This window comes from Micromesistius poutassou (assembly GCF_964030765.1).
Source record: "Micromesistius poutassou genome assembly, chromosome: 6".
In the NCBI taxonomy this organism is placed as follows: Eukaryota; Metazoa; Chordata; class Actinopteri; order Gadiformes; family Gadidae; genus Micromesistius; species Micromesistius poutassou.
The window spans coordinates 19,998,602-20,026,425 of record NC_140276.1 but is presented as its reverse complement, the minus strand read 5'-3'; the positions used below and the strand labels follow the sequence as shown (position 1 = coordinate 20,026,425).

The 27,824-nt window shown below is 46.8% G+C and overlaps 1 protein-coding gene and 1 long non-coding RNA gene across 2 annotated transcripts; one reads left to right on the top strand and one right to left on the bottom strand.

The window, feature by feature from the left end:
* Positions 1 to 688: 688 nt before the first annotated feature.
* On the bottom strand, positions 689 to 4,996 carry LOC311345100. Its single transcript, XR_014633662.1, has 4 exons — positions 4,961 to 4,996; positions 4,231 to 4,329; positions 4,001 to 4,047; positions 689 to 769 (listed from the first exon to the last, which is right to left on the bottom strand). It is a non-coding gene; the product is annotated as an uncharacterized lncRNA (long non-coding RNA).
* Positions 4,997 to 8,160: 3,164 nt separating this feature from the next.
* Positions 8,161 to 23,093, top strand: pcdh1b (protocadherin 1b). The gene is made up of 3 exons (XM_084469762.1): positions 8,161 to 8,960; positions 17,918 to 18,756; positions 20,700 to 23,093. The coding sequence occupies exons 2-3, from the start codon at positions 17,950 to 17,952 to the stop codon at positions 22,944 to 22,946; spliced, it is 3,054 nt and encodes a 1,017-aa protein (XP_084325888.1). The 5' UTR covers positions 8,161 to 8,960; positions 17,918 to 17,949; the 3' UTR covers positions 22,947 to 23,093.
* The last annotated feature ends 4,731 nt before the right edge of the window (positions 23,094 to 27,824 follow it).

The window sequence follows — 27,824 nt, the reverse complement described above, 5'->3', positions numbered from 1 at the left end:
TTCACCGACTCCCACTCCCTCTCTTTCTCTCCTGAGTCCTCATGTTGAGGCTCTACCTCCCCCTCTCTTCTAGCCTACTTCTCTCTCACTCTACACCTCTCCCCTCTTAGCAGAATCTCTCTCTACCTCTATCTCTCTGTCCCCATCTTTCTGCATGGGCTGGTGTAATGGTTGAATCAGTGAGAATCCAGCAGGCTAATTGGGTGAATAGAGCGACGGCCCATGAATACAAAGAAAATGTCATTCTCACAAGCTGTAATTTGACTTCCTATATTTTAGGGGAAAGGTCACGCACCCCCCTTGAACATCTTCCACTCACTTCTATTTAAATGTCACTCAGGAACCATTAGTGTGTGCCACAAAGAGTGGTGTGGGGACTTTCAAAAAAGCACACACCAGCCCTGCATAATAGCCTTCTGCAGTTCTTCAGAACACTTAAACCTTGAGGAGGCCTGGCGCTCGGTCTTCGGATAGCCACATGAAAGATAAACAAACCAAAACCTACAACACTCAACAGCCCTTTTTACATTAGTTTACATCAAGGTTCAAACGCTCCACTGTAGATTCAAGCCCACACAAATTCACGCACAAACATAAACACAGAGACGCTTTGGCACCCCAGACGGTAAACTTCAACGAAACAGCTTTGCTTTAAACCCATTCAGGGCATCTTTATTTAAACGACGGGGGGGGGGGATAAAAAGGTAACAAAAGGTTCTTTCCGGACCAGGGTGTCTTCTCTTGGGGGGAATCACTCTTTGGACAGGGCCTGTGGAAGGTGGAAACATATGACAGCAAACATGAGCAGATCGGCTGCCAACCCAGGGGGAAAAAAAAGTGGTTAGCTGTGGCTAGCCTCCTTAGCTCCTTCTCTTTTATGAGCCCTTCACACTCTAGCCGTCTTCATGTGATGAAGAATTTAAAACTTATTTTTAGGACACTTTGGATAGCAACATATCTGATTAAATTTTAGAGCTTGATAAAGGGAGGATACGACAGCAAAGTTACCAAGCATACATTCAATGAGACAATGTGTATGCATGATTCTTATACGGAAACTTTCACATCGTGGGTAGTAAATAGAAAGGAAACAAAAGGTGAGGGGGGAGTGACCATTGTGGTGAGTTTAGGATTAATCACGGCTGAAGTCAGCCATGGCGGGAGAGACAAAGTTAAATTGCAATATACTATGGGTTAAGGCCCCATCCACACAGGCGAAAACAATTTTTTCCCCTCCATTTTCCTTTGACGCGTTTCAGGAATATCTCTGTAAAGACAGACTCATTGCGAAAACGCATCACGATGTAGAAACAGTGTTATTTCTACATATACCCTGGTTACCAATGACAGCATCTGCTCTAGACAACAAGCACCACTGTGCTGCACTTTTTATAGACCTATCTAAAGCATTCGATACAGTTGACCATACCCTGTTAATACAAAAACTAAAAGAGATTGGTTTTGATTCTAACTCTATTAAGTGGTTTCAAAGCTATCTTGATGGAATGTCTCAATGTGTAAAGTTAGGGCATGCCAAATCCAACTTCCTTCCTTTAACTAAGGGTGTCCCGCAGGGATCTGTACTAGGACCAATCCTCTTCACAATTTATATAAATGATATAGCCTTCTCTCTAAACAACTGCCATGTCCACTTCTATGCTGATGACACTGTAATATACTGTGTTAGTGAGTCTGTCACACAAGCAATTGACAATCTGCAGCAATCCTTTAATGCTTTGCAAACAGCACTAATCAAACTTAAATTGGTATTAAATGCAAACACAACAAAATTCATGTTGTTTTCGAGGGCAAGGAACATTGATCTTAGTAATCTGCATCTTACCACCTTAAATAACAAAATTGAGCAAGTTTCTGTGTATAAATATCTGGCCGTCTGGCTTGATGACAAACTCAACTACTCCTTTCATATTGATTACTTAGCTAAACAGCTGAGGCAAAAGATTGGCCTCCTTTACAGACACAAAACAAGTCTCCCTACGCCATGCAGAAAAAGGATTGTTGAAGCTGTCTTTTTGCCATTGCTAGATTATGGAGATGTAATCTATAGGAATGCTACCCTTACTTCTCTTAAAGCACTTGACACAGTCTATCATTCGGCTATCAGATTTGTAACTGGCACTAGCTATAACACTCATCACTGTACCTTGTATAATACAATTCTTTGGCCATCTTTATCAGAAAGACGTTTTAGACACTGGCTGTTGTACATATATAAAGAGATCATGGGCGAACTCCCACCCTAAATCTCCTCACTGTTATTCTGGCAATCAAATGTCCACCATACCCGCTCCTCTCATTATCTCCAGCTCAGAGTTCCCAATGTTCACTCTGAACTGGGTAAGTCAGCCTTTTGTTTTGACGCCCCTAGAACTTGGAACTCAGCCCAACAGACCCTTAAACTGAGTTCACTCATTTCTTATGGCCAGTTTAAAGTTTTAATTTCAAATCTCCCCAGCCCGGTCTGTAATTGTTTTACTTGACCCTCTTAACTGTCGCTTTTGTATGTCACTTGCCATATTTATTAAACTAAATTGTTATATTTTATTTATTTATTTGAAGGGTAGGCTACTCCTACCCTCCAGACTATTACGGCTACGAAGACTACTATGATTACTACGGATACGACTACCTATAGTAGTAGTATATTGTATTAATATTTTTATAATTCACTTACAATGAATTTGTTATAGTGGCCTACACTGGCCTTTGTCTTGTTTTATTATGTATCTCGGCTGCATTGAAAAAGAGGACTGCCCTCAATTGTATTTCCGAGTATGAAATAAAGGTTGAATGAATGAATGAAAAAATATTTCATTCATTCAAGTCTCAGACAATAAAAAAACCTCTTCCCACGTCCCGTACCCACGTCCCTTCCTCCATCTTCAATATCCTTTACAATAGTCCAGTGTGATTAAGTTACTTTGCCCACCAATGACCATTATATCCCTCTGGGCTTGCATCAGGTTGGAATCATGGAGCTGGGCTGTGGCAAACCTCCCGGACGCCAGTGTTCCTTCTCCTTCCACCTGGGGGAACTCCATGAATACTTCTCCAGATGACACCTCATTGAGCCTTTTTACCTCCTCCAGGGCTTCCTGCGATGCTGTGACAGTCTCCTCACCTTGTCCTCCCATCTCCATTTCCTCCTCGTGAGCCTCTGGTTCAGAATCACCAGTCCCTGAGGACATTGCAGCACGTACCTGGGCATGGTCCGGCTCTGGACAGGTCTGTCTTCCTCTGGTACTCCTTTTTGTCACATTCGGGTCCCTTTTCCAATATCGGTAAAACAAAGGGCCGTCTCTCCCTCCCAAAACTGGTACAGGGAGGATCTCCACTACTGGCCCTTAGGGTAGCTTGACCGCGTGGGGTTTGAAGTCTGGCTTTACCTTCTCTGTGTACACAGGAGACCTGTACATCACCTTCGGTAGGCTGTCCTACATATTCAGGCCTGACCAGAGTCACGGCACTGCCAGAGTCGAGGAGGGCCTCGGTGTCCTTCTGCCGACTTTGACCGGAAACATGGGGTCCTTGATCTCTTCTTCTGCGCAGCATGTTCCCATAGCAAGCTAGGATGGCAGCCTTAAGAGTGGGACTGTTGGCCACCTCTGCGGCGGATAGGTCCTGGCAGGCCCGCTGGACTTCTCCGGACATTTCCTTTTGGCAGCGCTCAAAAAGTGTGAGTTAGGCTTCTACATCATCGTCGGCTGTGGGAGACCTCTCCAGCCGGGGTCCACCTCTTGCACAAGTAACACAGAGATGGCTCCTTCCATTTCCACGGCCTAGAGGGTTTTCCTTTTTTTTTTTTTTTTAATGATCGGTCAGATCGTGTTTGCCAGCATTCTCCAACATTTGTTGCACCCCAGGCGGGTCAGTTGAGGTCAATGAAACGGCTGTGATTTAAACCCATTGAGGGCATCTTTATTTAAACCACGACAAAAGGAACAAAGGGGGTGGGGATAAAAAGGTGAAAGTTTCCTACCGGACTGAGGTATCTTCTCTTGGGGGGGATCACTCCTTGGATAGGGCCTGGGGAAGGGGGAAACATAAGACAGCAGACGTAGATCAGCTGCCAACCCAGGGAAAAGGGGTTAGCTGTGGCTAGCCTTTCTTAGCTCCTTTTCTCTTTTGGGAGTCCGTCACACCTAAGCCGTCTTCATATAATCCACAAGGTTCTCCTTTCATAAAAATGCTCGGCCACAGGCCGCTTACCTTATTTAGTGTGCTACCAGCTCCCCTACCTCTCGCCAGGGTAGCCCCAGCAGGCTTTATGAGGCCGGGAGTTGGTTGTTACTCCCAGGACCGCAGCAGCTGAGAGTGATAATAATGATTGTCAATCACCTTTCCCAACTGCCTTCTACCTTCCCGCCTGTGCTGCCCTTTGAGTTCTCCTGGTGTTCCACAACACACACACAAACACACTCAGAACACAACACATCCTGCCGGAGCACCCTTGTTTATCCTGGTTGGTATCCACGGCAACAGCCTTTGGACCTCTGCGCTGTCTGACAGTTCCAGTTGGGGCCGGTCAGCGGACCTGCTGCTCAGAGCATCGCTATGACAACGGTGGCAGCAACTCAGTTGACATTAATCAGCACATCAGTCTAAATGCAGGATCGATAAATATAACCCCCCCCACACACGCATAGTATGTGGTTCATATATATGTTGAAACCATGGCACACTGACACACACATATTCACATATATTACAATATACATATATATACATATATATATATATATATATATATATATATATATATATATATGTGTGTTATATATGTGTGTGTATTTGTGTGTGTGTGTATATTTAAACATTACATTTCATTAAAAAAAAGCTGAACAATGTCCCGAGGACTATTCCTGAACAATACCGCACACAGCAGTAATATCCAAGCTGACAGTGTGATTATGGTCTGCAATTAAATCCATCCTTTTACCTGTCTGCTCCGAGCATTCTGCCTGCGTGCTGCATGCAGTCGCAGTGGGAGAGAAGGGGAGGTAAATGTTTTATCTGTTTGCTGATGAGAGGCCAGTGAAAAGGGGCATGTGTGCACAAGAGGGGGTGGTTGTTTGTGTGGTTGTTTGTCCCCCCCCCCCACACACACACACACACACACACACACACACACACACACACACACACACACACACACACACACACATACATACATAAACCCAATACAGATCAACCATGCTGTGGTATATTAACCTGATACCTAGAACCAAACTGTTTATTTAAGGCTGCGGTGTATGTGTGTGTGCTTGTGTTTTTGTGTGTGTGTGTGTGTGTGTGCGTGTGTGTGTGCACAAACGTGCACCAGTCGCCGTGAAAGCGTGCGCGTACATTTCAATCAGCCAGGTGAACGGCGAAACCGAGAGGTCACATTTACAAACTTTTCCCAAGGAAAGAAATGGAACCCACTTCTTCTAATGACAGAAAAACAGCAGCACGGCTCGTCCGTCCGCCCGGAACGTGGCCGTGTTTGCGGGCCAGCTCTTAGAAAGCCAGAGCGGAGGTGCGTGGACTCATTAGCGGAGGATTAACTTCCTGCACCAACAGGATGTGACTGTGGGGCTTGCACACATGACTCCACGCTTGGCAGAACACTTAGGAGGGGCGACGGCGGGCGGACCGGCTATCGGGATGTCACACGGAGCCCAGAGCAGACCATGCCAATGAATTAATGCAACCCATTTTGGGAATTATACCCGCACCGCGCTGTTGCTGCGTTTTGGTGGCTTGGCTGTTGGACCATTGTGTGGTGTTTCCTTTTTTTCTCCTGAATCTTGGGTTTGTTGTTGTGTAGAGCTCCACCCCACTACACCAGGGATTCTTTATTTTGTGTGTGTGTGTGTGTGTGTGTGTGTGTGTGTGTGTGTGTGTGTGTGTGTGTGTGTGTGTGTGTGTGTGTGTGTGTGTGTGTTTGGGTCGATTCATAAGTGTAATGGATTCTGCGTACACCCTCAACTTTAATTGAAACGCATAAGTGCGATGAATTGTAGTGACAGAGCAGGACAATGGATGATAGAGAAGTGACAGAGAGGGAGAGAATGATTGAGGAGGATACAGGAGTGACACAGAGAGATAAAATGATAGAGGGATGATAGAGGAGTGACAAAGAGATAGAATGATGAAGGGAGGATAGAGGAGTGACTGAGAGAGAGAATGATGGAGGGAGGAATGACAGAGAGAAAGTGAATGATGGAGGGAGGAGTGGAACAGAGAGATGGAATGATGGAGGGAGCATGGAGGAGTGACAGAGACAGAATGATGAAGGGAGGATAGAGGAGAGACATGTAGAGACAGAATGATGGAGGTAAGATAGAGGAGAGACATGATGAGGGGAGATTGGTGTGACATGGAGTTCCAGTATGATGGAGGGGGAAAAGAGAGTGACGCAGAGAGACAGAATCATGGGGGGGGTGAGAGAGGAGTGACATTAATGATGGAGGAATCATAGGAGTGACATTATGATGGGGGGATCATAGGAGTGACATTATGATGGAGGGATGATAGTGAATAGGCAGGGAGAGACAGAGTGATGGGACACACTCATCTGTAACATATTATTGATGTAATTTCACCTTACATTTGACCACATCCTTACTTAAAGCTGTCTGTCTGTCTGTCTGTATGTGTCTGTGTGCCTGTCTGTCTGTCTGTCTGTCTGTCTGTCTGCATTGATTGATGATGTGTGGGTATGTGTGTGTGTGTGTGTGTGTGTGTGTGTGTGTGTGTGTGTGTGTGTGTGTGTGTGTGTGTGTGTATGTGTTAAGCTGATATAGAATGGCATCCCCTTCAGAGTGTGACTGTTTTACACTCCCAATAGAAAGAAAATAGAGACAGATGAGAGATGGATGGATGGAGATGGATTGATGCAAGGAGTGCATGGATGGATGGATGGGTAGATGGGTAGATGGGTAGATGCACAGATTGGATACATGAATGGATGGTTAAAGTGGTTTGGATGGATGGATTGGATAGATGGATGGAAATATCTAGGTTCTCAGGCGAGGGAATGTTAGCTTTAAGCACAGGTTATACAATTATTTGCATTACTCTAAAACAATAATTATTCTGATTCAATTATTTTTGCTTTGATTATTTTAAGAGAAGATTAAAGAAAATAATGAAATATGCTTTTGAATGCATCTCTTCAGCTGCTGGAACAATATTCAGCATCCAAGACATTGCGTCTAATCCAGGGTATATACAAACTTCTTTTAAGTACAACTAAGAATTCAGTAAGTGGACACTTGATTACCTCAAGTAATTGCTTCTGTCATGAAACAACAGAAAAAAATGAATAAAAGAGCATGGCCGCTGAAAGGGATGCTGGTATGATGCCCTATGAATGAAATCAAAAGCATAGGCAAGGATTATACGTTCTGCAGTACCTCGAGCGGCCTGCGGGGGGCGCTCAAAGCACGAGAGAGACAGCCCCCCTCACGCCGCGGAGCTCTGGTCCCCTGCCTTGCTCTGGAGTTAAAACGGGGAGTTGGATAACCGGAGATAAACATCAAATCTATCATTCAATAGCAGACAGAGAGTTTGGGCAGGGCTACTAGCAAAAGGAGACGTGTATTATAGCCGTGCTTATAGAACACATGCTAGTGTGTGAAGAATGTTGAAGGATTGTCCATATAGCTCCCAGGTATGTTCAATTTCCTTAGATATAGATAGATAGATACTTTTATTGATCCCCAAGGGGAAATTCAATAAGAATTGTTAAATAGGCCTATAGGCTACATACTTTGGTGAAAGTACATCCGTGTTTTTTTCACTTTCTTTTGGTCGTTTTTGTTGAACTGACCGGTCCTTCTCAAGGACTGCTCCTCCTCCAACTCCAACATCCTTATCTAGCCAGAACAAGGATGTCCAGCTTTTTAATCGTGTGTTGTATGGAATACGAAAAAGTTCCCATCCCAAAAACAAAAGTAATATCTACACACACTTGACGCTTTGGAGTCGCTTGCTGGCCCCGCCCCCCGCTACAGTATATGACAGGACAGTATAGAGAGCGAGAGAGAGAGAGAGAGAGAGAGAGAGAGCGAGAGAGAGAGAGAGAGAGAGAGAGAGAGAGAGAGAGAGAGAGAGCGAATAGAGTGTGTGCGTGTGTGTGAGAGGGAGGGGATCGCTGAGAGAGAGGGAGGGAGGGAGAGAAACGACCAGAGTGAGTGAGAGAGGGGAAGGGAGCGCGCAATCGTTTGGAACCACTCCATTCTCTCTCTGCACACGCACAGCACCCACAGCACCGCGCCAAGTGAGCCGTATAGCGCGCGGAGGAGAGTTTGTGGCACCCAAGCCCACTGGCACAGAGGACTGTCTGAGGACTGAGGGTGATCGCTGGTAACTCTACCGGCCATTGCTCGTAGATTGGGTGATTTCTAATTCTTTCATTTTTTTAGTGCGTGTTTTCCTCGGTTTTTCCACTCTTCTACCTGCAAGCCGGAGGAGGAGGAGGATGATGATGATGATGCTGCTGTCAGAAGAAGGCGCCCGGTGAAGTAGCCTCTCGAGCCCCGGGAATGCTGTGAGACCGGACTGGACGGAACTCCCGCACAAGCCGGTCTCTCGTCAACGACGGTCGTCATACCGCGGCACAGCCCGTCGGACAAGCGTTTTCCTGCGTATTAAAGGAGAATCCCTCCGACTTCTCCGCCACTCAGCGAGAGAATTTTGAAAAAAGGATTTGGAACTTCGGTGGAATCCGAAGGAATAATCGTCGCAGGGGTTTTGGGTCCGGGGCGCTGGATGTTTTATTTTGCGTGTGGAGGAGACTTTCTCTGTGCAGGCGACATATAGTGGATCCTTAATTGTGCGTCGTGTTTTTTTTTTGGCACGGCCGAAGTGGCGTTTCGAAGCAGCGCTGGAGCATTGGACGCCGGTTGGACTCTCCCTAGCTGGAATACTGAGCAGCTCTCGCCGGTTTCAAGGTACAAACTTCTTCGTCACGAATCGCAGCGCACAGTTGATCCCCGTTTATCTACCCGGTGCGCAAACACACCGGTCCGTCATTAAGGGGGGGCCATGGACCCCTGGCTCCATGAAATATGTATCTCAGGTGGTTGTCATTAAAAATTCCCCACTCCAACTAAAGGTTTTTCGGGGCTCACGTAATATTCCTCAAAAGCAATGTATGCAACAGTGCAACACTGCATTTGCTATTAAATAGAGCCAAATGCAAAAAATAGCCTCGCTTATAATAGGAAACACAGTTTCGTTGCAATACGTTCGCAATACATTCTTGGCAATGGGATATAATAAGACGACTTCATCCATGGGGTCCTCATTTGGAGATGGAGAAAACACTTGTTGGTGAGCCGAAACCAGCCCCGTTTAGCGGGGAGGCGAGTACAGGCTGCCCGGCACATCCACATCCCATCAATGGGGATCGCTGCTGGCTAACCGTGTTGTGAATATTTGCACCGTCTACCCTCAGAATTACCCTACCCTATCGATCATACATTAAATTAAGAAACTAATTTAACCTACAACACATGGCCCGTTTTGTCTTGCATTTGCAGTCCACGCCAAACGGTGCAACAATCCCACCATCTGTATGGTCCGGGAGAAGGAAAAACAAATCACTTCAGTGGCTTGTAGTTTGGGCGTTTTGCTTCGAGGTTTAACTAGGCTATATGCAAGGGAGTGGGTTTTTATTTGCCTGCAGGGACATCCGACAGCGCCAGTTTCGACGCAGACGTAAAAAAGAAGCCCAAACAATGGTCCGTTTATCCGCTGCGGGCGACGGCACCTGTAGCCGCGCTGCTGGCTCCCTGCGAATGGCCCTCAAGTTTCACCGAAACGCTCTCGGACTATAATAAGTGTGCAGACAGTCGCCCTTTAAAAAAAACAAAACCTCAGTCGGTGCTTAAAGCGAAGACTTTCACGGACTGAGAAATGACAGACTGTGCTGTGTGTGTTCGTCATGTGTGAAGACTGAGTGCGTGTGTACCCTGTGGGTCATTACCGGGGAATCCGGTCTTTCCTGCCTCACTCGTTCCCAGCCTTGGGACACCGGGAGGGGACACGGAGAACCTGCTCCTCTACGGGACCACGGCGGCGGTAGGGGTGGATTAGCATTTCAAAAGGCAGACATAACAACACTGAAAGGGAGAAATACTGTCTGTATGTCGAAGAACGCTCTGTTTAAAGTACCATTTTCTTTTGGCTAAACAGTATAGGGGCCTTCCCTATAGGGACCCTTCCGTTATCTCTACACTCTGTGTGCTCTGATCCTAAAACATAACGATGCAAAACGTTATAAAGACGTTTATTGTTTAACTAATCTCCACTTTACATCTCTGTCTTAAAATATGTAAAGTCGAATATGATGGCCCTATGGCTTATTGTGCTTATGTAACCCGGGGGTTATACTAGTATTTACTTTTCCAATAAATGTTTTGAGATAGTGACACCGTCTGCTACCATGTCGTTAAATGGATTGAATGGTTATTTTGACCAATCGTGACCTGTGTGCGCCATGCCGGGGGGAGGGGGGAGGTGTCCGTACGTCCACCCTGCGTTTGTTTTCTCGCTCCGCAGAGCTCCTTGTCTCACCCGAGGTTCCCCGTAAGTGTACTGTGTAACCGGATGACTCCTGCCTGTCGTGTGTTCAAAACGAATGTGCATTTACAACAAGTTAGATCAGCCGACTTTGTGGAGTCTTTTGGTTTGAAAGAAAGCACTGGCATTGCAAAGTGACCGTAGAAACGTCCGCGTGTGTGTGTGTGCGTGTGCACGGTTGGTTTGTAATGTACTTCACGGTGGGTCCGGGGGTCCTGCTTTCCCTCTACCACATCACCATGTTAATGTTTCGGGGCTGGATTCATTCCGAGCGCGCGGTCTCCCCCGCTTGCTTCCATTAGGAGGCATATCCGTTCAATTTGGCCGAATAAAACAAACCGTCACAGCGATGTGTGGCCATTGCGGTGCGAATTAACCAGGCAGACACGGATAAAGTGGCGAAACGAGCGCAGCTCTCACTGCCTGTGCTTCACATTTTCTCGCATAAAACGAAAGATCTGAGCGAACAGCGTTGTTTATGCAGTCATTAAAATAGTAGGGGATGATGATGATGGTTGTTGGTTCGTGTGTGTTTGTGGGGGGGGGGGAATATGGAAATAATCCTGGCCCCTGTGATCAAAGTTCCTCCGTCGCCCCAGTGTGTCAGCCCTCTTCCATGCTTCCAATGATTGTGTTTCACGGCCTGAGTTGGAAGTGTGAAGCTGCAATAGATGTCTATGTTTTCTTCAGTCTGGCCTCGTCTTGGTTTGCAGCAACAGACCGCCAGAGGAACAAAACGAGAAAGGTTGTGGCCCTGCGTGTGCATCTATTCGTGGCCTGTGGAAAGCCTTTTCGTTCTGAACCAGTCGCTCTGAACCAGTCGCTCTAGCCTCTTCTCCCAACATCTTTTTATTCAATTGCAGCAGATTCTTTGCGTAATAACCCAGCCTTGAAGCCAGATGCACGCTTGATCTTCTAATACCTTCCCCGCTGCGGGGGTTAATCCCGGTCTGTTTATTACGGGGTTCTCTGCTCAGGCAGGTTGGAGTTCTTAAGCCAAGGGTCCTTGAGCAGGACGCATGGTGCACCTGCTGACTGGGTGGGTGGGTGGGGCGCCGGCGAGATTGTCTGTGAGACTAGCTCCTCCAGTTTCTACCGCGCCGCCGTTAGTTTTCTGTGAGGGCTGATTGTGATTGACAGCTCCCCAGACAGCCCAACTGCCACAATAATTTCTTCCTTCTGTCCGTCTTTCTGTCTGTTGAGTCCCCTGTCTGTTTATTTTCGTCTGACTCTGCCCCTTAGTTTACCCAATTGCCGAGTTGGTCGGCACCGTACGACAGGCGGTGCCGACCTGTCGGTCGCCCAATGTGTCACTTGACAAATTTCTGTTGTGTATTTGCGTTCGTCTCTTTGAGCAATGGCTTAAAGGTGAACTGGTATGTGTGCAGCCAATGTGTCCCGGAGCCATGGAGAACACACACACACACACACACACACACACACACACACACACACACACACACACACACACACACACACACACACACACACACACACACACACACACACAGTCTGGTCTTCCTTGAGAGACTCTGAACAAAAACACTTGCAACAGTTGGTGGTTTCCTTACTGTAGTCATGTTGAGGCATTGTGTGGTGTGTGTCTAAGTGTGTGTGTGTGTGTGTGTGTGTGTGGGGGGGGGGGGTTACTTGGACTAATCTGTACCAAACAAAGGCTGTGAACGAAATCATTAGAGTAATCCTCAATGTGCCGAGGGGGTTAGGGGACCACACACACACACTCACAAACAAACAAACTGCGGGCAATTGCGGGGTGACAGCTGCAACTAGTGATTTTCTACCTCTACGTGACCCCTTCTGACTTTTCATCCTTGCCTCTGTATGTTTCTCAACTCTTCTGCCAGTAACACTGGCTCCGGATTTTTACAGCAAACATTTCTCAACAAATGTTGTAATGTTTCTCAACATTACAACAAAACATTCCTCCGACCGGACGACCGGCTCGTCCGGTCACCACTATAGCTCAAGCTCGGTGACCTATTATTGCACCCCTATGCTGCCCGTTGGTGACCAGGACCTCTGAAAAAGGTTATAAATACCGGCATGCCTCCTGTCGTCTTCTCATTATTATGTTCTTCCCTTTTCTTTCTTCTTTCCTCTCCTTCCACAGATCTTCTCCCGATCTCTCTGTATTTCTCCCTCTTGCCCTCTTATCTCCCCTCACCACACCTCTATCCTTGCACTTCTATCCTCCCTCCCTTCTTCTCTTTCTCTCCTGCTCTCCTCTTCCCTTCCTCAGAATAAGGTATTATGACCGGTGAGGACACAGAACCTCTTGTAAGCAGTGGGTCTCCGACTCCGACTGAGCAGCTGTACCTGCTTATGTATTCAGGGCCCCTTTGGGAGCAGGGGCCAAACACAACTAATGAGCTTCCCAGGGCACAATAGAAAATAAAATAATACAATCTGGACGCAACAAATGATCTCATATTACATCAGCATTGAATGTATATTTTTATTTTCGGGTGTAATTGTATGGATATAGTGCAGAACATAACCGGAATGCCTGTGGGAAACATACTTACTTTGTATGAAGTTGAGTATTGTACACTGAGAAATATGAAAGGATTGTTGGATTTTCTGTTCTGTATTACCTAATATGTATATACTACTAGTTATTTCCATACAACTATAAAGCAGATTCAGAATGGTCTCTGGTTGCTCTGCATGCATTTGTTGTTCATAACTTACTTATGTCCATATTTAATGTGGATTTCATAGAACATACTTTACACTGCTACACTTTAACGTGTGTGTGTGTGGGTGACATTATGCGCTCTAATTTACATTTTAAGATTAGGCGAGCAGACGATGCCCTGCCTATAAGACAGTGATTCGTACAGACTTAACTGTAACAAAGGAGAGTGTTGGCTCAGCTCTTGAAATTTACAAAACAATGTGGTGTGTCTGCATTCTACGTTGGCTTGACAGACATCCGCTACCGGAGTTACCTTTCCTTACATAATAGGGTGTGTGTGTGTGTGTGTGTGCAGTGTAGGCCTGTAGTTTAGGCGGTGTTGTTAATATGCGACCCCCCCTGGCACTGTGGTAGTATGCTCCTGTAGAGGTTGGGGGGCAGGTGGTGGTGAAGCTGATCATGGTGGTGGTGCTGGATGTGGGGAATTGGCGATGAGGGTGGTAGAAGGAAATGGTGGTGGTGGTGGGGGTGGTGATGGAGGAATTTATGGTAGAGGAGGTGGATGTGGTAGTGGTAGAGGGGGTGGTGGGGGGGGGGGGGGGGTTATAGTGATGGAGGCGGTGGGGCTGGATGAGTGGGTTGTAGTGGTGGTAGAGGGGGTGGTGGGGGGGGGGTGATAGTGATGGAGGCGGTGGGGCTGGATGAGTGGGTTGTAGTGGTGGTAGAGCAGGTGGTTTTAGTGGTGGTGCTGGATGTGGTCAGCCATGGTGACATGAACAGACTGGGTGAGTCAACACGGTCCTCTGTGTGTTTGTTTACCTCGGGGCCACTAGTCCACTGGGGAACAGGGCGGACCTACCCAGTTTCACGGCCTTGTACTATCTCCCAGCTTACACATTAACCTGTTCCCTGTCCTTCCTTTCTTTCTCTCTCGCTCTCTCGTTCCCGCTCTCTCTAGCTCTCTCTCGGGCGCAAAACAAACCTTGCAGGCTACTCACCTTCGCTCAATCAGGGGCTGATTGTAATTGGATTCGGCAGTGGGAAAGAGAGAGGGAGCGAGGTTGTGTATTTCCATGTTCTTGGCATGTCTGTCGTGGAACTCATCAGGCGATACTGTGTCACATGGGGTGGGACAAAACGTGTCGGACAGCATTGATGACACACACCCGCATAGATACGCACACAGTCATGCTGACCTAGTGTTGTCAAAGCGGTGTGTGTGTCTGTGTGTGTGTACTGTGTGTGTGTGTGTTTTTGAGGGAGAGGAATGCAGGCTAACAGAAACTGTCTGTGTATCAGAATACGGTTTTGCTGGTTTTGTGTGTGTTAATCTCCCATGGAAGCGTGCGGATAAGAGGCAGGAAGAGAGAGAATGAGAGGCAGAGGTGAATAAAGAGAAAGGAGAGAGGTGTTGGTCCCTGAGCGGAAGAAAGGATCCGTAATCAGACAGATATTCAAAGCATTATGCACATGTCATACCACACATAATTACAGTGGCTGTACCTGTACCTGCCCGTGAGAAGCAGTCGCTCGGATTTTGTTCCGCATCTTGTCCTTTTGTTTCATAGAAGTGGAAGTCACCAACATCTCCTTTTGAAAGTTAACCCACTGGCTTATGCAAACTATTTTATGGTAAATAGGAGTGGGGTCAGCTTTGGCCCATTGTAATGTGTCCTCCACCTTGGGCTCCAGCCGTCACCCCAACCCCCTCCCTAGACCCCACAATGGCCTGATGACCGTATTTACAAACACAGTGTCTTGCTAATGCAGCCCATAGACACACACAGAGCTATTACCATTAATATGGGACACACATTTACATTTACATTTAGCAGACGATTTTATCCAAAGCGACTTACAATAAGTACATTTGTCATTTGTCAAGAAGTGAAACAATATATCGCCGTAGGTACAGTAAAGATGTTCATAGAACCAAGTGCAAGTACTAACAATCGCCAGGCTAACCCCATTCCCCGTATACAGCAGTGATAGCTAGCTACTGCAGATGCTACACAATTAAGTACATGCTACACAACATGCATGCACAACACAATTAAGTACATGCTACATAATTAAGTACAATGAATGAATACAACCTGCATTAAGTGCGTTCATTAAGTGCCAGGACGTACAACAGACAAATAAGGGACTGAATGACTATGTAGAGTCTAGGTGAACTCTGAACAGGTGGGTTTTGAGTCGTTTGCGGAAGCTGGTGAGCGACTCTGCGGTCCTGACATCAGCAGGGAGCTCGTTCCACCACTGTGGTCCCAAGATAGAGGGACCACACACACACACACACACACACACACACACACACACACGATAGTTCTCATCTCAGTACAGTATTTGTGTCTGTGTGTGTGGTTCTTAGTCAACCTGTCAGGCAATAAGTGTGTGTAGCGTAGACCTTGTGTGTATGCAGCCACTAATTCTATGTAATATTGCTATATCAACGGGCTTCGGTATATTCTAAAATCAAATGGGAATCCACAGGATAGATATATCCCTGTCATCCTCAGTTTCGGGTAAGTCTGGTTTCCTTTACACGCACACTTTGTGTCAAAGAAGATGGCGCCATGGTGTTGGCTGTTTTTAGTAAATTTTTTCATATCTGTTTACTTTCCCACATTTAAACTGAATGTTGACTGAAGCTTATTGGACAAATATGCATAAATAATATACATTGCCCGTCTCGCTTACTCTTAGGCAAACAGAACTTGGTTGATGCTGAAACATAATATCATCTTTTATATGTAATATCCTGCGAAAATGGTACAGCAATGAAAATCAAAAAGCCTGAAGGTATATAGAAACAAATTAAAAATTAATTACTAAACCTAAAGAGAAGACCGATGTGGCAATACCATCTTACAACTTGATAATTTAACGTCATTGATTAAAGCTTACGCTATGGATCGAACAATGACTGCAAAACAGGGTCGTCTACATTTAATAATCCATTCTTAGCTTAAACATTTCTGAATGAACCAGCATTGCTAAGGGAAACCATTGACAGGAGGATTTTTAAACTAATAAAAAACAAACTCAGGGTGGCCATGACACTACCAGAATACAATCTACTGACTGCACCTCAATGTAGAATGTTTTACATAAAATTCACCCCCGCGTAGGATGTATGTATGGTTTTATATATATTTTTTTTTTTCTTCGCTTTGAAACATTTTAGTCGGTCTAATTCATTGTCAGTTGGCTGATTTACCGGCTGAGTAACTCAAAACGTTGAGTCAGAACACAGTGTTGAGCCTTCAAACGACCAAACGACCAAATGACCAAAAGGCATTTTGTGAAAGTCTCTAGTTGCATGCATTGGACACCCTTGCTGTTTAACAAGGAGGACCTGCAGGTTCAGTCTTGGAAGCCTACACGCGCACACACACCCACACACACACCCACACACACACACACACACATACACACACACATACACACACACACACACACACACACACACACAAACTAAGGTGGTCGAATGGGAAATATTTTCCTGAGAAAGAGCAGATTTACGGCACTGACATGCTGTGTTTCCCCTTAGAGGGTTAGAGACTTCCACGCCAACAAACATCTATGTGATGAATTACGATGTGTGTGCATAGTGTGTGTGTAGGGGGGTCAAGTGACAGAGGTTGGACTCCAGATTACAACATACGTAGCTCATATAAGACAGCTTAAGTCCTCAGCTTTATGCTAAAGCCACCTTCCATTACATTCTGATGGACACCCATTTTTTTCCTTTTACTGCTGAAGGAAAATAAACCTGTTGACGGCTGATGGCGTTAGGTCTTCCAGAGCCAGCTAGGCTAATAATAACAACAACAATAACACTAACCGTATATATCAATACATACAAAACGAGTGTGTAACTTTAAAAAATGTATAAATGAAAAATGGTTGCCCGCAGTGACATGAACGAGTAGCGTGTTACAAGTGACGCCGTCCCGGCTGGTCTCAGTCAGGAGAGGCGGTTGGCACGTGAAGCCCGCCATACGAGGCGGCAGCCGGCCACAGCAGTGTGTCTTTTACAGCACTCTAAATAATGTCCCACAAGACAGGCGGGCCGGGGCCCCTCCCGGACCGGCCGTGGTGTGATGCGTGCACACCGTTTGTCATCGCAAATCGCTGTTCACCTGCCTTGCAGGAACAACAAATTCACCTGTTTTTTTTTTTAATTTATATGCCTTGCCCACAAATCCCTGGTGTGTGAAATTCCTGTCATGTTTGTTGTTTTATGTATAAAAACGGTTTTATTGTTTTATTTTTTCCATAGTTTTAGTATTTTTTTTGTGTTCCACCCGTGATCTTGTTGGAAAGAAGAGACATTACTATTTCTTTCATTTCAGCTCAGGCTTTTATCCAAAGGCACTTACAGTGAACTCAGATACTAGTCAATCATGAGTGGGTCGAGGTTAGGGCATTGTGGTCTTGGATGCCCACAGGTAGACTGGAAATTGCAATTCGAACTCTGAACCTTACGGCTGGGAATCAGACAACCTAAGCACTAGACTGTCCAGGGCCCCCCTGTAATAATACAAGACATTGTGTGGGAAACAATGGGTGGACATTATGACGTGACCAGGCTTGACCGAAACTAGCTGCCAGCTAACTGTTGCTCCTCCTCTTCTTCTTCTTCTTCTCCTCCTTCAGTTTCTCCAAACGGTTCCTGTTCTGGTGGAGACATGGCTCCGAGGTCGGTGGTGGCGCCGGTTCTGATGGTCGTGCTACTCCTGGCGGGCAGCGTGGCTTCGTCCGACATCCTCTACCGACTCCCTGAAGAGCAGCCCCCCAACAGCCTGATCACCAGCTTGGCGGCCGACCGCGGGCTCCCAGACACCGGGCATCTCTACAAGCTGGAGGTGGGCTCCCCCTACCTGAGGGTGGACAGCAAGTCCGGGGACATCTACACCACGGAGGTCCCCATCGACCGCGAGACGCTGCGCGACTGCCGCAACCTGTTCGAGGGCGACAAATGCTACCTGGAGTTCGAGGTGTCCATCACGGACATGAACAAGGGCTTCGGCACGGGGCCGCGGCTGATCGAGGGACGCATCGAGGTGCTGGACGTCAACGACAACACGCCGCAGTTCTCCTCGCCCATCCTCACACTCTCCATCCCGGAGAACACCCACATCGGGGCGCTCTTCTCGATCCAGATGGCCACGGACAGGGACTCGGGCGTCAATGGCGTGGCCGAGTACTCGCTCAACACCGGGCCGGACGCCGACCAGCTCTTCAGCCTGCAGGTGGCAGTGGACGCCGAGGAGAAGCTGCCGCAGCTGGTCGTCATGGGCAACCTGGACCGGGAGGTGAAGGACTCGTACGACCTGAACATCCGCGTGGTGGACGGAGGGAAGCCGCCCAGGGCGAGCAGCGCCCTGCTCCGCGTCACCGTCACCGACCAGAACGACAACCCGCCCAAGTTCGAAAGAGACCACTATGAGGCGGAGCTGTCCGAGATCAGCCCCGTAGGCCACTCAGTCCTGCAGGTCAGTGCACACCCGCAAGTGGATGCCCTGCATACACACGTTCATACTCAACACACCAACGTACTCTACAATCACACATATCCATATTCCCCTGTATTGTACAGAGGGCGCATCCAGGAGAAAAGGCGAAAAATAATATATCATTTATTTCTTCCTCATACCAACATCATCCTTGTTTCTTGGGGAGGGGGGAGGAGGTGGGTGGGCTGCTCCTAGTGTTTTTTTTGCTTCAAAGTGGGGTTAAGGTGGAGGGATCCTTCCCATCACCTGGCCTGGAAATTGATCCCTGCCTCCTGCTCATGTCACTTTAAACACTAGTCGTAATAAAACACAAGTGCATTATCGACAGGTGGGGGGAATTGTGTATTGAATTTTAAAGCGGTTGTGTGGCCGAGCGTGGAGTTTGGCCAGGGTTCAGGAAGTGTCTTGGAAGAGAGGAAGGAAGGAAGGTGAGTAGACGTGGTTTTAAACGTTGCTAATCTCCGGGTCAGCAGCAGGCTGAGTGGAATGCGTGTCAATCGTCTTTTCCGCGTGATGTGCCGCAGAGCACGGAGCGATATCACCTGACCCGGGCAAACAGATTGCTCTCTCGCTCGTAAGTCACACTGTTCCAGCTGCTTTTTAAAAGATTGCTTTTCAGAGGCACATTACGCAGAATGAAACAAACTGCAGCTTTTCTTTATTTTTTTCATTTTTAAATAGAATGAGTCGCATACAGGGCAGTAATACTCTTAAGCTCCGTGAAACGTCGAGAGTAGCACTCTAGACTAAGCTGTGTCTGTTCCTGTTCAGTCTGGCTCTGGTGGGGGGAGTTATCAGAGACATGTAGCCGCCTCGTGATTCGTCCGATTGAGACACAGCATAGTGTAGCTCCACCAAAGCTAAAGACACAATATCTGGTTAATGTATACCTAAGCTTATGCCCCCCGCCCCCTCCCCATTTCAACACACCCTCTGCATGCAGGAACTCAGGTGAGGTTATCTTAAATATTAGCGTTGCCTGGGTAGCAGTTGCAAACAAAGAAATAGAGCCAGGGGAAAGTATGTGGAGAGAGTGGTGGAGGTGGGAGGTTACTGGTGGGATGATAGTGACATTTTTTAAGCCAAAAGTTCCCTGATACACCCAGGTGGTTTTTAAACGAACAATAGGTGTGTTATCATTCCTATTGTGCCGCTATCGTCACCTCCAGCGGCACAGTGTGAACCCTAGAGAACAAACTCATTCTTTTAGAACAGGTCTTGCAAACACATGTGTTGAGCAATAGGGATCTATCAGTTCACACAATATGAATTCAGAAATCACATTCTGGATATGCTTGGCTGTGTTGTATAAAAAGTTTTGAAAACTAAACAAAAATAGAAATAGAAACTAACAAATGTTGAACAAGTCACACTCTTGCTACTAAGTGGAAGCATGTCAGTGGTTGAGTGTGATTAATTAAAAAAAGTGCTTCTTAAATGTTAAAGACTAAATGCTCCCTTTCACCCTTATTTTAAAACAGATAATTTATATTCTATATAATAAGTAATTCCATGAACTTTAACATCTGGTAGTAATTCATGAAAATGAAATGATTTATTTTTCTTTAGACTTATATGTGTACTTTAAATGAAAGAGCTGACCTTACCTGCAGTCTCAAAATGACAAGGATCGCATTAAATTATCATCATTATTATTGTCATTTCACAGTGTTAGGAATACAATGGTTAATGCAACTGATCCCCGTCGAGGTTGTGATTCATTGGCCTGTACGCCGACCTGGCCTGGAGCGTTGTAGGTGTTGAATACGTTCCCATGGTGATTATGTCTTAGTCCGTGGCAACAGCAGTGAATCACTATGACAATATCAGTGGAAATACAAATCCTATCATGGGTGTTGGTATGCGATGCATGTTAAGAGGAACCCCATTTACTGATAACCTTCTCCGTCCTTTGCCTTCAGGTTCGGGCCAACGACGCAGACACTGGAACCAACGGCGAGATTGACTACAGCCTCCACCAAGCCTCCGAGACAGTGCAGAGGCTGCTTCGCATCGACCGCTCCACTGGCGTCATCTTAGTCAAGGGCCAGGTCGACCGTGAGGAGGAAAACTTCCTCAAGTTCTTTGTCGTGGCCAGGGACCGCGGCCCCAACGCCAAGACCTCCAAGGTCCTGGTGACCATCAGAGTCAGGGACCACAATGACAACGCGCCAGCCATTGAGATCCGTGGTATCGGCCTGGTTACCCACCATGATGGCGTGGCCAACATATCGGAGGACATGCCCATCGGCACGCCAGTGGCCCTAGTGCAGGTGTCCGACCGCGATGAGGGGGAGAACGCAGTGGTTACCTGTGTGGTGGCCGGTGATGTCCCGTTCCAGCTTCGACCGGCCAGTGAATCGGCCAACGACCGAAAGAGGAAGTACTTCTTGCAGACAACCACACTGCTGGACTACGAGCGTGTCAAGGACTACCGGATTGAAATTGTTGCTGTGGATTCCGGCAATCCAGCATTGTCCAGTACCAATTCTCTGAAGGTCCAGGTCACAGACATGAATGACAACATGCCAAACTTTTCCCCAGCATTGTTGGAGGTGGACTTTGCAGAAGGTAACCAGCCCGGAGATAAGGTCCTTGACATGATGGCCACTGATGCTGATAGTGGCACCAATGCAGAGCTGAGCTACAGCATCGTTGAATCCTCCTCATCCAAGCTCTTTGAGATTGATGTAAACACTGGCGAGGTGCGTGTGAAGAACCAGCTAGATCGTGAAGAAGTCCAACGCTACCAGTTCCACGTGGCCGCAGCCGACAAGGGTGTGCCAAGCAAAACAGGCACAGCCACCGTTGTGGTCAATGTTCTGGACCGCAATGACAATGACCCAAAGTTCATGCTGAGCGGATACAGCTTCTCGGTCATTGAAAACATGGCCCCACTCAACCCAGTTGGCGTGGTAACTGTCACTGATGCAGATGAAGGGGAGAATGCCAGAGTCAGGCTGTATGTAGAGCCAGACAACGGCAAATTTGTCATCCAAAACGGCACCGGAACAATCCTCTCCAGCCTCTCCTTCGATCGGGAAAAGGAGAGCACCTACACCTTCCGGCTCAGGGCAGTTGATGCCGGAGATCCACCTCGCTCCTCCTATGTGGGGGTAACCATCAATGTTCTTGATGAAAACGACAACGCCCCTTACGTAACCAAACCCTCAAACTCCACGTACAAGTACCTTGCACCGGTCACGGCCCCAGATGCCCTTGTGGAGGTAGTTGAAGCGGAGGACATGGACTCTGGTCAAAATGCGGAGCTCATTTACAGCATCACCGGTGGCAACCCATACAACCTGTTCCACATCTCCCCCAATAGCGGTGAAGTCACCCTGGCACAGGAATTTGCCCGCAAACACAATGGGCTGCATCGCCTGGTGGTGCGGGTCAGCGACAAAGGCAAGCCTCCCCGCCACACCACCGCCCTGGTCCACATATTCGTCAATGACACCATTGGAAACGTCACCCATATAGAGGCTCTGGTGGGACACAGTCTCTACACCCCTCTAGACAGGGACATTGCTGGGGACCCCGAGTATGCTCACAGCCAACGCAACAACATCCTCTATGCCATCCTGGCGGGGATCGCTGGGGTGATTCTTGTCATTGTAGCCGTTGTTGTAATTCGGCACCGACTGCAGAAGGACGCAAAGAGTGGCTACCAGCCTGGCAAGAAGGAGAACAAGGACCTGTTCGCACCCAAACAGGGTCCAAAAAATGGCAAGGGGAAAAGGAGCAAAAAGGGAAAGGCTCCTAAGCCAGCCAAGCCCCTGGAGGAGGATGAGGAAGCAAGCCTCCAGAAGGGCCTCAAGTTCAACCTCATCAATGAAAACGTCAACGACAGCCCCAGGATCCACCTGCCCCTAAATTACCCGCCAGGAAGCCCCGATCTGGGCAGGCACTACCGCTCAAACTCACCCTTGCCCTCCATTCAGCTCCAACCCCAGTCCCCCTCGGCCTCAAAGAAGCACCAGGCTGTCCAGGACCTCCCGGCCACCAACACCTTTGTGGGGACGGGAGACAACACCTCCACAGGGTCCGACCAATACTCGGATTACAGCTACAAGGCAAACCCGCCCAAATACAGCAGCAAACAGGTAGGCGAATACTACACCACAAGGTACAACAGGAACATCACGTGGGACAATCAGGTGTGGTAGACATAGGGGACTGGTTGGCACTCACAACACTGCACTGATTACCTTGTCTATCCGTTGTCCTGCCCCATAGTTCACAGCCACCGCTCTTCAGCTTCTTTGATCAACATTTTATTTTGGTTCTGTGCACCATTTGAGTTCATGACTTTTTTTTTCTGTTGTTAGCTTCTATTAATTCATAATACATCATCAACTGTCTGTTATTTTTTTGTTTATTTTTATGTTTCACTTTTTTCACACTGGATGACATGAAGGAGTTTAAAGATTTTTATTTTCCAAAGTTTTGATTCCAAACCTTTGTTGCCGTCATGAAGTTCCATTCATTCTCATTCATTCAGAATGTTTTGGTCTCAATCACATTCCCTCCACGTCGAGCGGCTCCTTAATCTGAGATAGGAAAGCTACTGTGAATTTCAAAGGCATTTTATTATGTGGGTGAGGACCAACTCTGCTGGACTTAAGACAGTTGGTCTCTGAATGAAGGGAGGGACCCAAGGTTTATATCGTTGATCAACCAAACCGAAGAGGGCGCTTGTTTCACGGTCAAACAATCGAATAAAGGAAAGGTACAATTAACGCCATTTCTTAACATCTGTCGCCACTGCACCCGTCAGCTTTACTGAAATATAGCTTTTAATTATGCTGTCTCCATTCGCCAGGGCTAAAGTCAATTGTTTGCACAAATTAATGGGAGGCAATTCCAGGCGATGACTTTGCCTCTACCCATAGTGCCTTGCTACTATTTAATGTACACGCTGAGGGTCGTTAACTTCAGCCCCTAAAGAGGGTCCATGCGTGAGGCCTGTGGTTCTTGCGGCGAGCGTTGACGTTACAGGCCCAGTGTTTGTGGTGGTGGATGATGTTGTCTACTGTGAAATCAGAGAGGTAGATTGGCAAGTATGAAAAGACGCACCTCGCACAGCAAGCCGGTGACAATCAAAGTGAAGTCTTATGCAAATTGTACATATGTGAATAACAAAACTATTTTTTTTGGTTCTTGTGATTTTTCTTTTGTTTGTTTAATTATGCTGTTTTGGTTCGTGTGTGTTGGCTTTGGCACACAAAACGCCTGTTCGCTGATACTTCACGTCCTCACTCAGTTGTGTTCTAATGACATGTGATCATCGTTGAAATATGCTGTACCAAAGAAAATGCACACACACACATTTTTTCATACCATGTACAAACGAATGCACACACTTGTACTCCGGCAGTATTGCAAATGTTACCAGACGTCATATGTAGTTCATTACCCTTAGGTGGTTCGGTTTCTGTTAGCCAGAGAGCTAGGGATCACTACTGCTAGCATACCTGCCATACAGATGTGGTTGAGGTCTAGGTCAGGCGTTGTCCTCGTGAGGGTTGGCTAAGGTTAATGGAAATGTTTAATTCAAGATACTCTGTAAGAGTGTCTGAGTATGTGTGTCTGAGTGAGAGTGTGTGTGTGAATGTTTTACCTGCCAATTCTCCCGTTATCAGTTCATTTAATCTTTTTTTTTGAAAGATTGTATCAGTTTTTCATGCTACTGTGTCTTCCCGGCTATGTTCGAAAGCTGTGTATTTGAGTGGAAAATGTACAGTGTGTGAGCGTGTGTCTTTTCCACAGATTTCAAAGCCAACTTCAATAAACATGTTATCCAAATGTGTGCTTTACATTCTCTGTTCATTCCCTTGGGGCATGGGGGGAGGGGACATGCAATGGGACATGGGGTCCATTCAGGAAGTGGCAAGTCATGAAAACAAAGCAGTCACACCATCGCCACCCACTTACCTGTCAGTAATGACACACATCCTGCTGCTGCTGTTCATGAATCATCCGCAACTCCATTTTGTACCTCCATGCTGTACTTCTCGGTTTTGATTGTTCTCCATGGGATTTGTCACTGCCTGTCCATCGTCTATCCGGTAACGGTAACAGCATAGCTGGTATTTAAATTTGTTACTGTTTATCTGGTGACAATATCTGTAGCAGTCTGACCAATGGGGTTGTCAAATTTGTTGTACTCATAGGACTACCTATAGTTTATTTAGAAGGATAATGTAGAATGCTGTTGTAGGGAAGCAAACCTCTAGCAGCTTTAGCTAGCAGATATCACCACAACAAAACTCTGTAACGCTAGAATATATTGATTATTTGACCAGAATACTGTATTAGAAGGACCATGCACTCAAACTCAAGACTCAATAATATTCACCCAACAAGGCAACTCACTTAGTATGAGTGGCGCTTTTATGTTTGTCTACGCAGTCTGTCTGTGAGTAGCTATTGATTGCCAAAATGTGTCCTTTATCAGTGTGGTTTGTTATATGTCTGGTTAATGTTGAACAGAAGCAGAAACACACAGCCAACCAACACTGAATAGCAAACGAGGAGGCGCTAATCAAAACTAGACAGCTTAAAAAAATGAAAATGTAAAACAATACATTCATTATATCTGATAGTTTTTTTTTATGACAGTGGCCAATGGTAATAGCTCTGTGACAGTGTTTGTTTTCCTTTTATCATTCTCATTCTTTGTCTACCATGTCTGCATCTGAGTATAGTCTGAAGGCCTTTCTTTTGCTCGGGATCTGCTCTAGCTTAGCATTAGGCAGCCATTAGGTCTCTACAGGGCTGGGCTGCTAGCACCTTTTCTCACTGCATTTTCATCAGTGAAAATTGCACCAATTTCAAAATGGCTCCATGTAGCTGCAATCAGCCAAGCAACAAAAGAAACCTCACGCTCCCCGCCGTGGAATCCTTTTTTTCTGTTCCTTTTATTCAGTTTCCTTCCCCTTCGAACACCATTCTAATGCATATCTGTTGAGCCAACATTTTTCTTTCGAGGGGCTTCGTTGATTTCAGATTTTTTAGTGGGGAAATGTTGTACACAGATCATACCAAACATGGAAAACCAAACCACAGGGACAGCAACACACACGCATTGCTAACCAATTGCTGCTTCACTTTGGCTTGAATTATTTCCCGGTTACGTCACTTTCCGCCTGTATGAGCCAATTAGAAGTAGCGATTGAAGTTAACTTTATTTTTTTCAGCCAAATTTTCTTACAATGTGTTTAGGTTTTCAGAGCTTGGTTTCTCGTGTGTGTGTGTGTGTGTGTGTGCCGTCAAAGCAGGTCGGTGTACTTAGTCGCCTTGTGGTTAAAGTTAGGATCAGACGGGTATTTCACAGAAGTGGCGGTGGTGTGTGGGTGTATGTGTGTCTCTGGACCAGGGGGAGGAGGGGGAGGTGGAGGTAGCAGTGGTGGGAGAGTGTGTGAAAGCTTTCGCGGTGTCAGGGCTAGTTGAAACACGCCGGAGACACGGAGGGAAGATAAATCGGTCACAGGCAACAGGGTACAGCACCGTGGTCACAATAGAGCTTTTGTTCTACCTCGGTACGGATTCCACAGTGTAGCCATCACTCAATGCCATCAACCTGCTCCCGAGCGTGTGTGTGTGCACATGTGTGTGTGTGTGTGTGTGTGTGCGTGTGTGTGTTGGGGCCCCGTCTGTTGCATTGGCCTGCAGGTTTTCAGGGGGGAACAGAAAGGTAACAGAGAGACTGATGTACTACGGAGCGACACGCATGAATAGAGACATGACATGTATGCAGTGACAGCAGAGAGACAGACAGGCATATGAATAGCGAAACATACACAGACGGGTCACGAAAAAGATAGACAGGCAGTTGGATACAGCGAGAGACAGGCAGCTGAATGGAGAGGAACAACAGACGACAGGTGAACATAGAGAGAGACAAGGAGTTGAATAGAGAGAGGGATAGACGGGCATATGAATTGAGTGCGATAGAGAGACAGGTCAGGAAATAAAGAGGTAGACAGGCTGCTGAATGGAGCTAGATAGACAGGTGAATAGAGAGACAGAAACAGGAGAATACAGGGGGTACCCTGTAATTTTTCCCTCTTTGTCCTGTAATTGGACTTCTTGACCTCTCTTCTCTGTCCTCGCCCAGTCCCTTTAACCTCCTCCCTCGGAAACAAATAGAAACTGCAGTGCTTTCAACACCTGGTGGGTGTGGCCAAGGGCCTTGGACACAGACGGAGTTCATTCTTATTGGTTCATAGGGAGAGTGACGTCACAGGGGCTCAAGGGTAAAAGGTGCCCAGAACAGCTGAAATGAACTCTGTCCTCTGTTTTATTTATTAATTCTCTCTATCCCTCTCTCTCCAACACACCTCTCAGATTTGTATTTCTTTCTGCCAAAGGAAACAGACTTTGCTCTCTCTCTCTCTCTCTCTCTCTCTCTCTCTCTCTCTCTCTCTCTCTCTCTCTGTCACACTCTCTCTCCCACTCTCTCACATAAACACTCTCTGTCTCTCTCTTTCTCTACCTATCTCTGCTTCAGGCACATGGTTTGACAGGCTGACTATCGTGTTGCTGGAAATCTCAATACAAAGGAGAATGTTTATCTGAAGCTTTTGTGTGTCCGTGTGTGTCGGTGTATACATGTGAATGGGGGAGCGTATCAGGGTTTGCATGTTTATGTATGTGTGTATGTGTGCGTGCCCTAAGGCATGATTCTGTTCCACTTCGGTCCCATCTTAGGAGCAGGTGGCATAGCAACACACACAAATAGCACAACAAACACATACACCCACGCGCACACAGTGTGTGTGCGTGTGGGTGTGTGTGTGTGCCACACACACACGCACACAGTCCCGATGACACTAAATGCTCTGCAGTCACATGGAGGTTCTTTAAAGGGAGAGATGACAAAGACAAAAAACCAACATGATGTTTGAAGACGACAGGAAGGAACAGAGAGAGAGAGAGAGAGTAGGAGGGGCTGGGGAGCTGAGGGGGTGGAGAGAGACAGACTAAGGTTGTCCGGAAAGAGAGGGGGAGAAGAGTGACACAGAGAGAGAACTAGGGGAAAA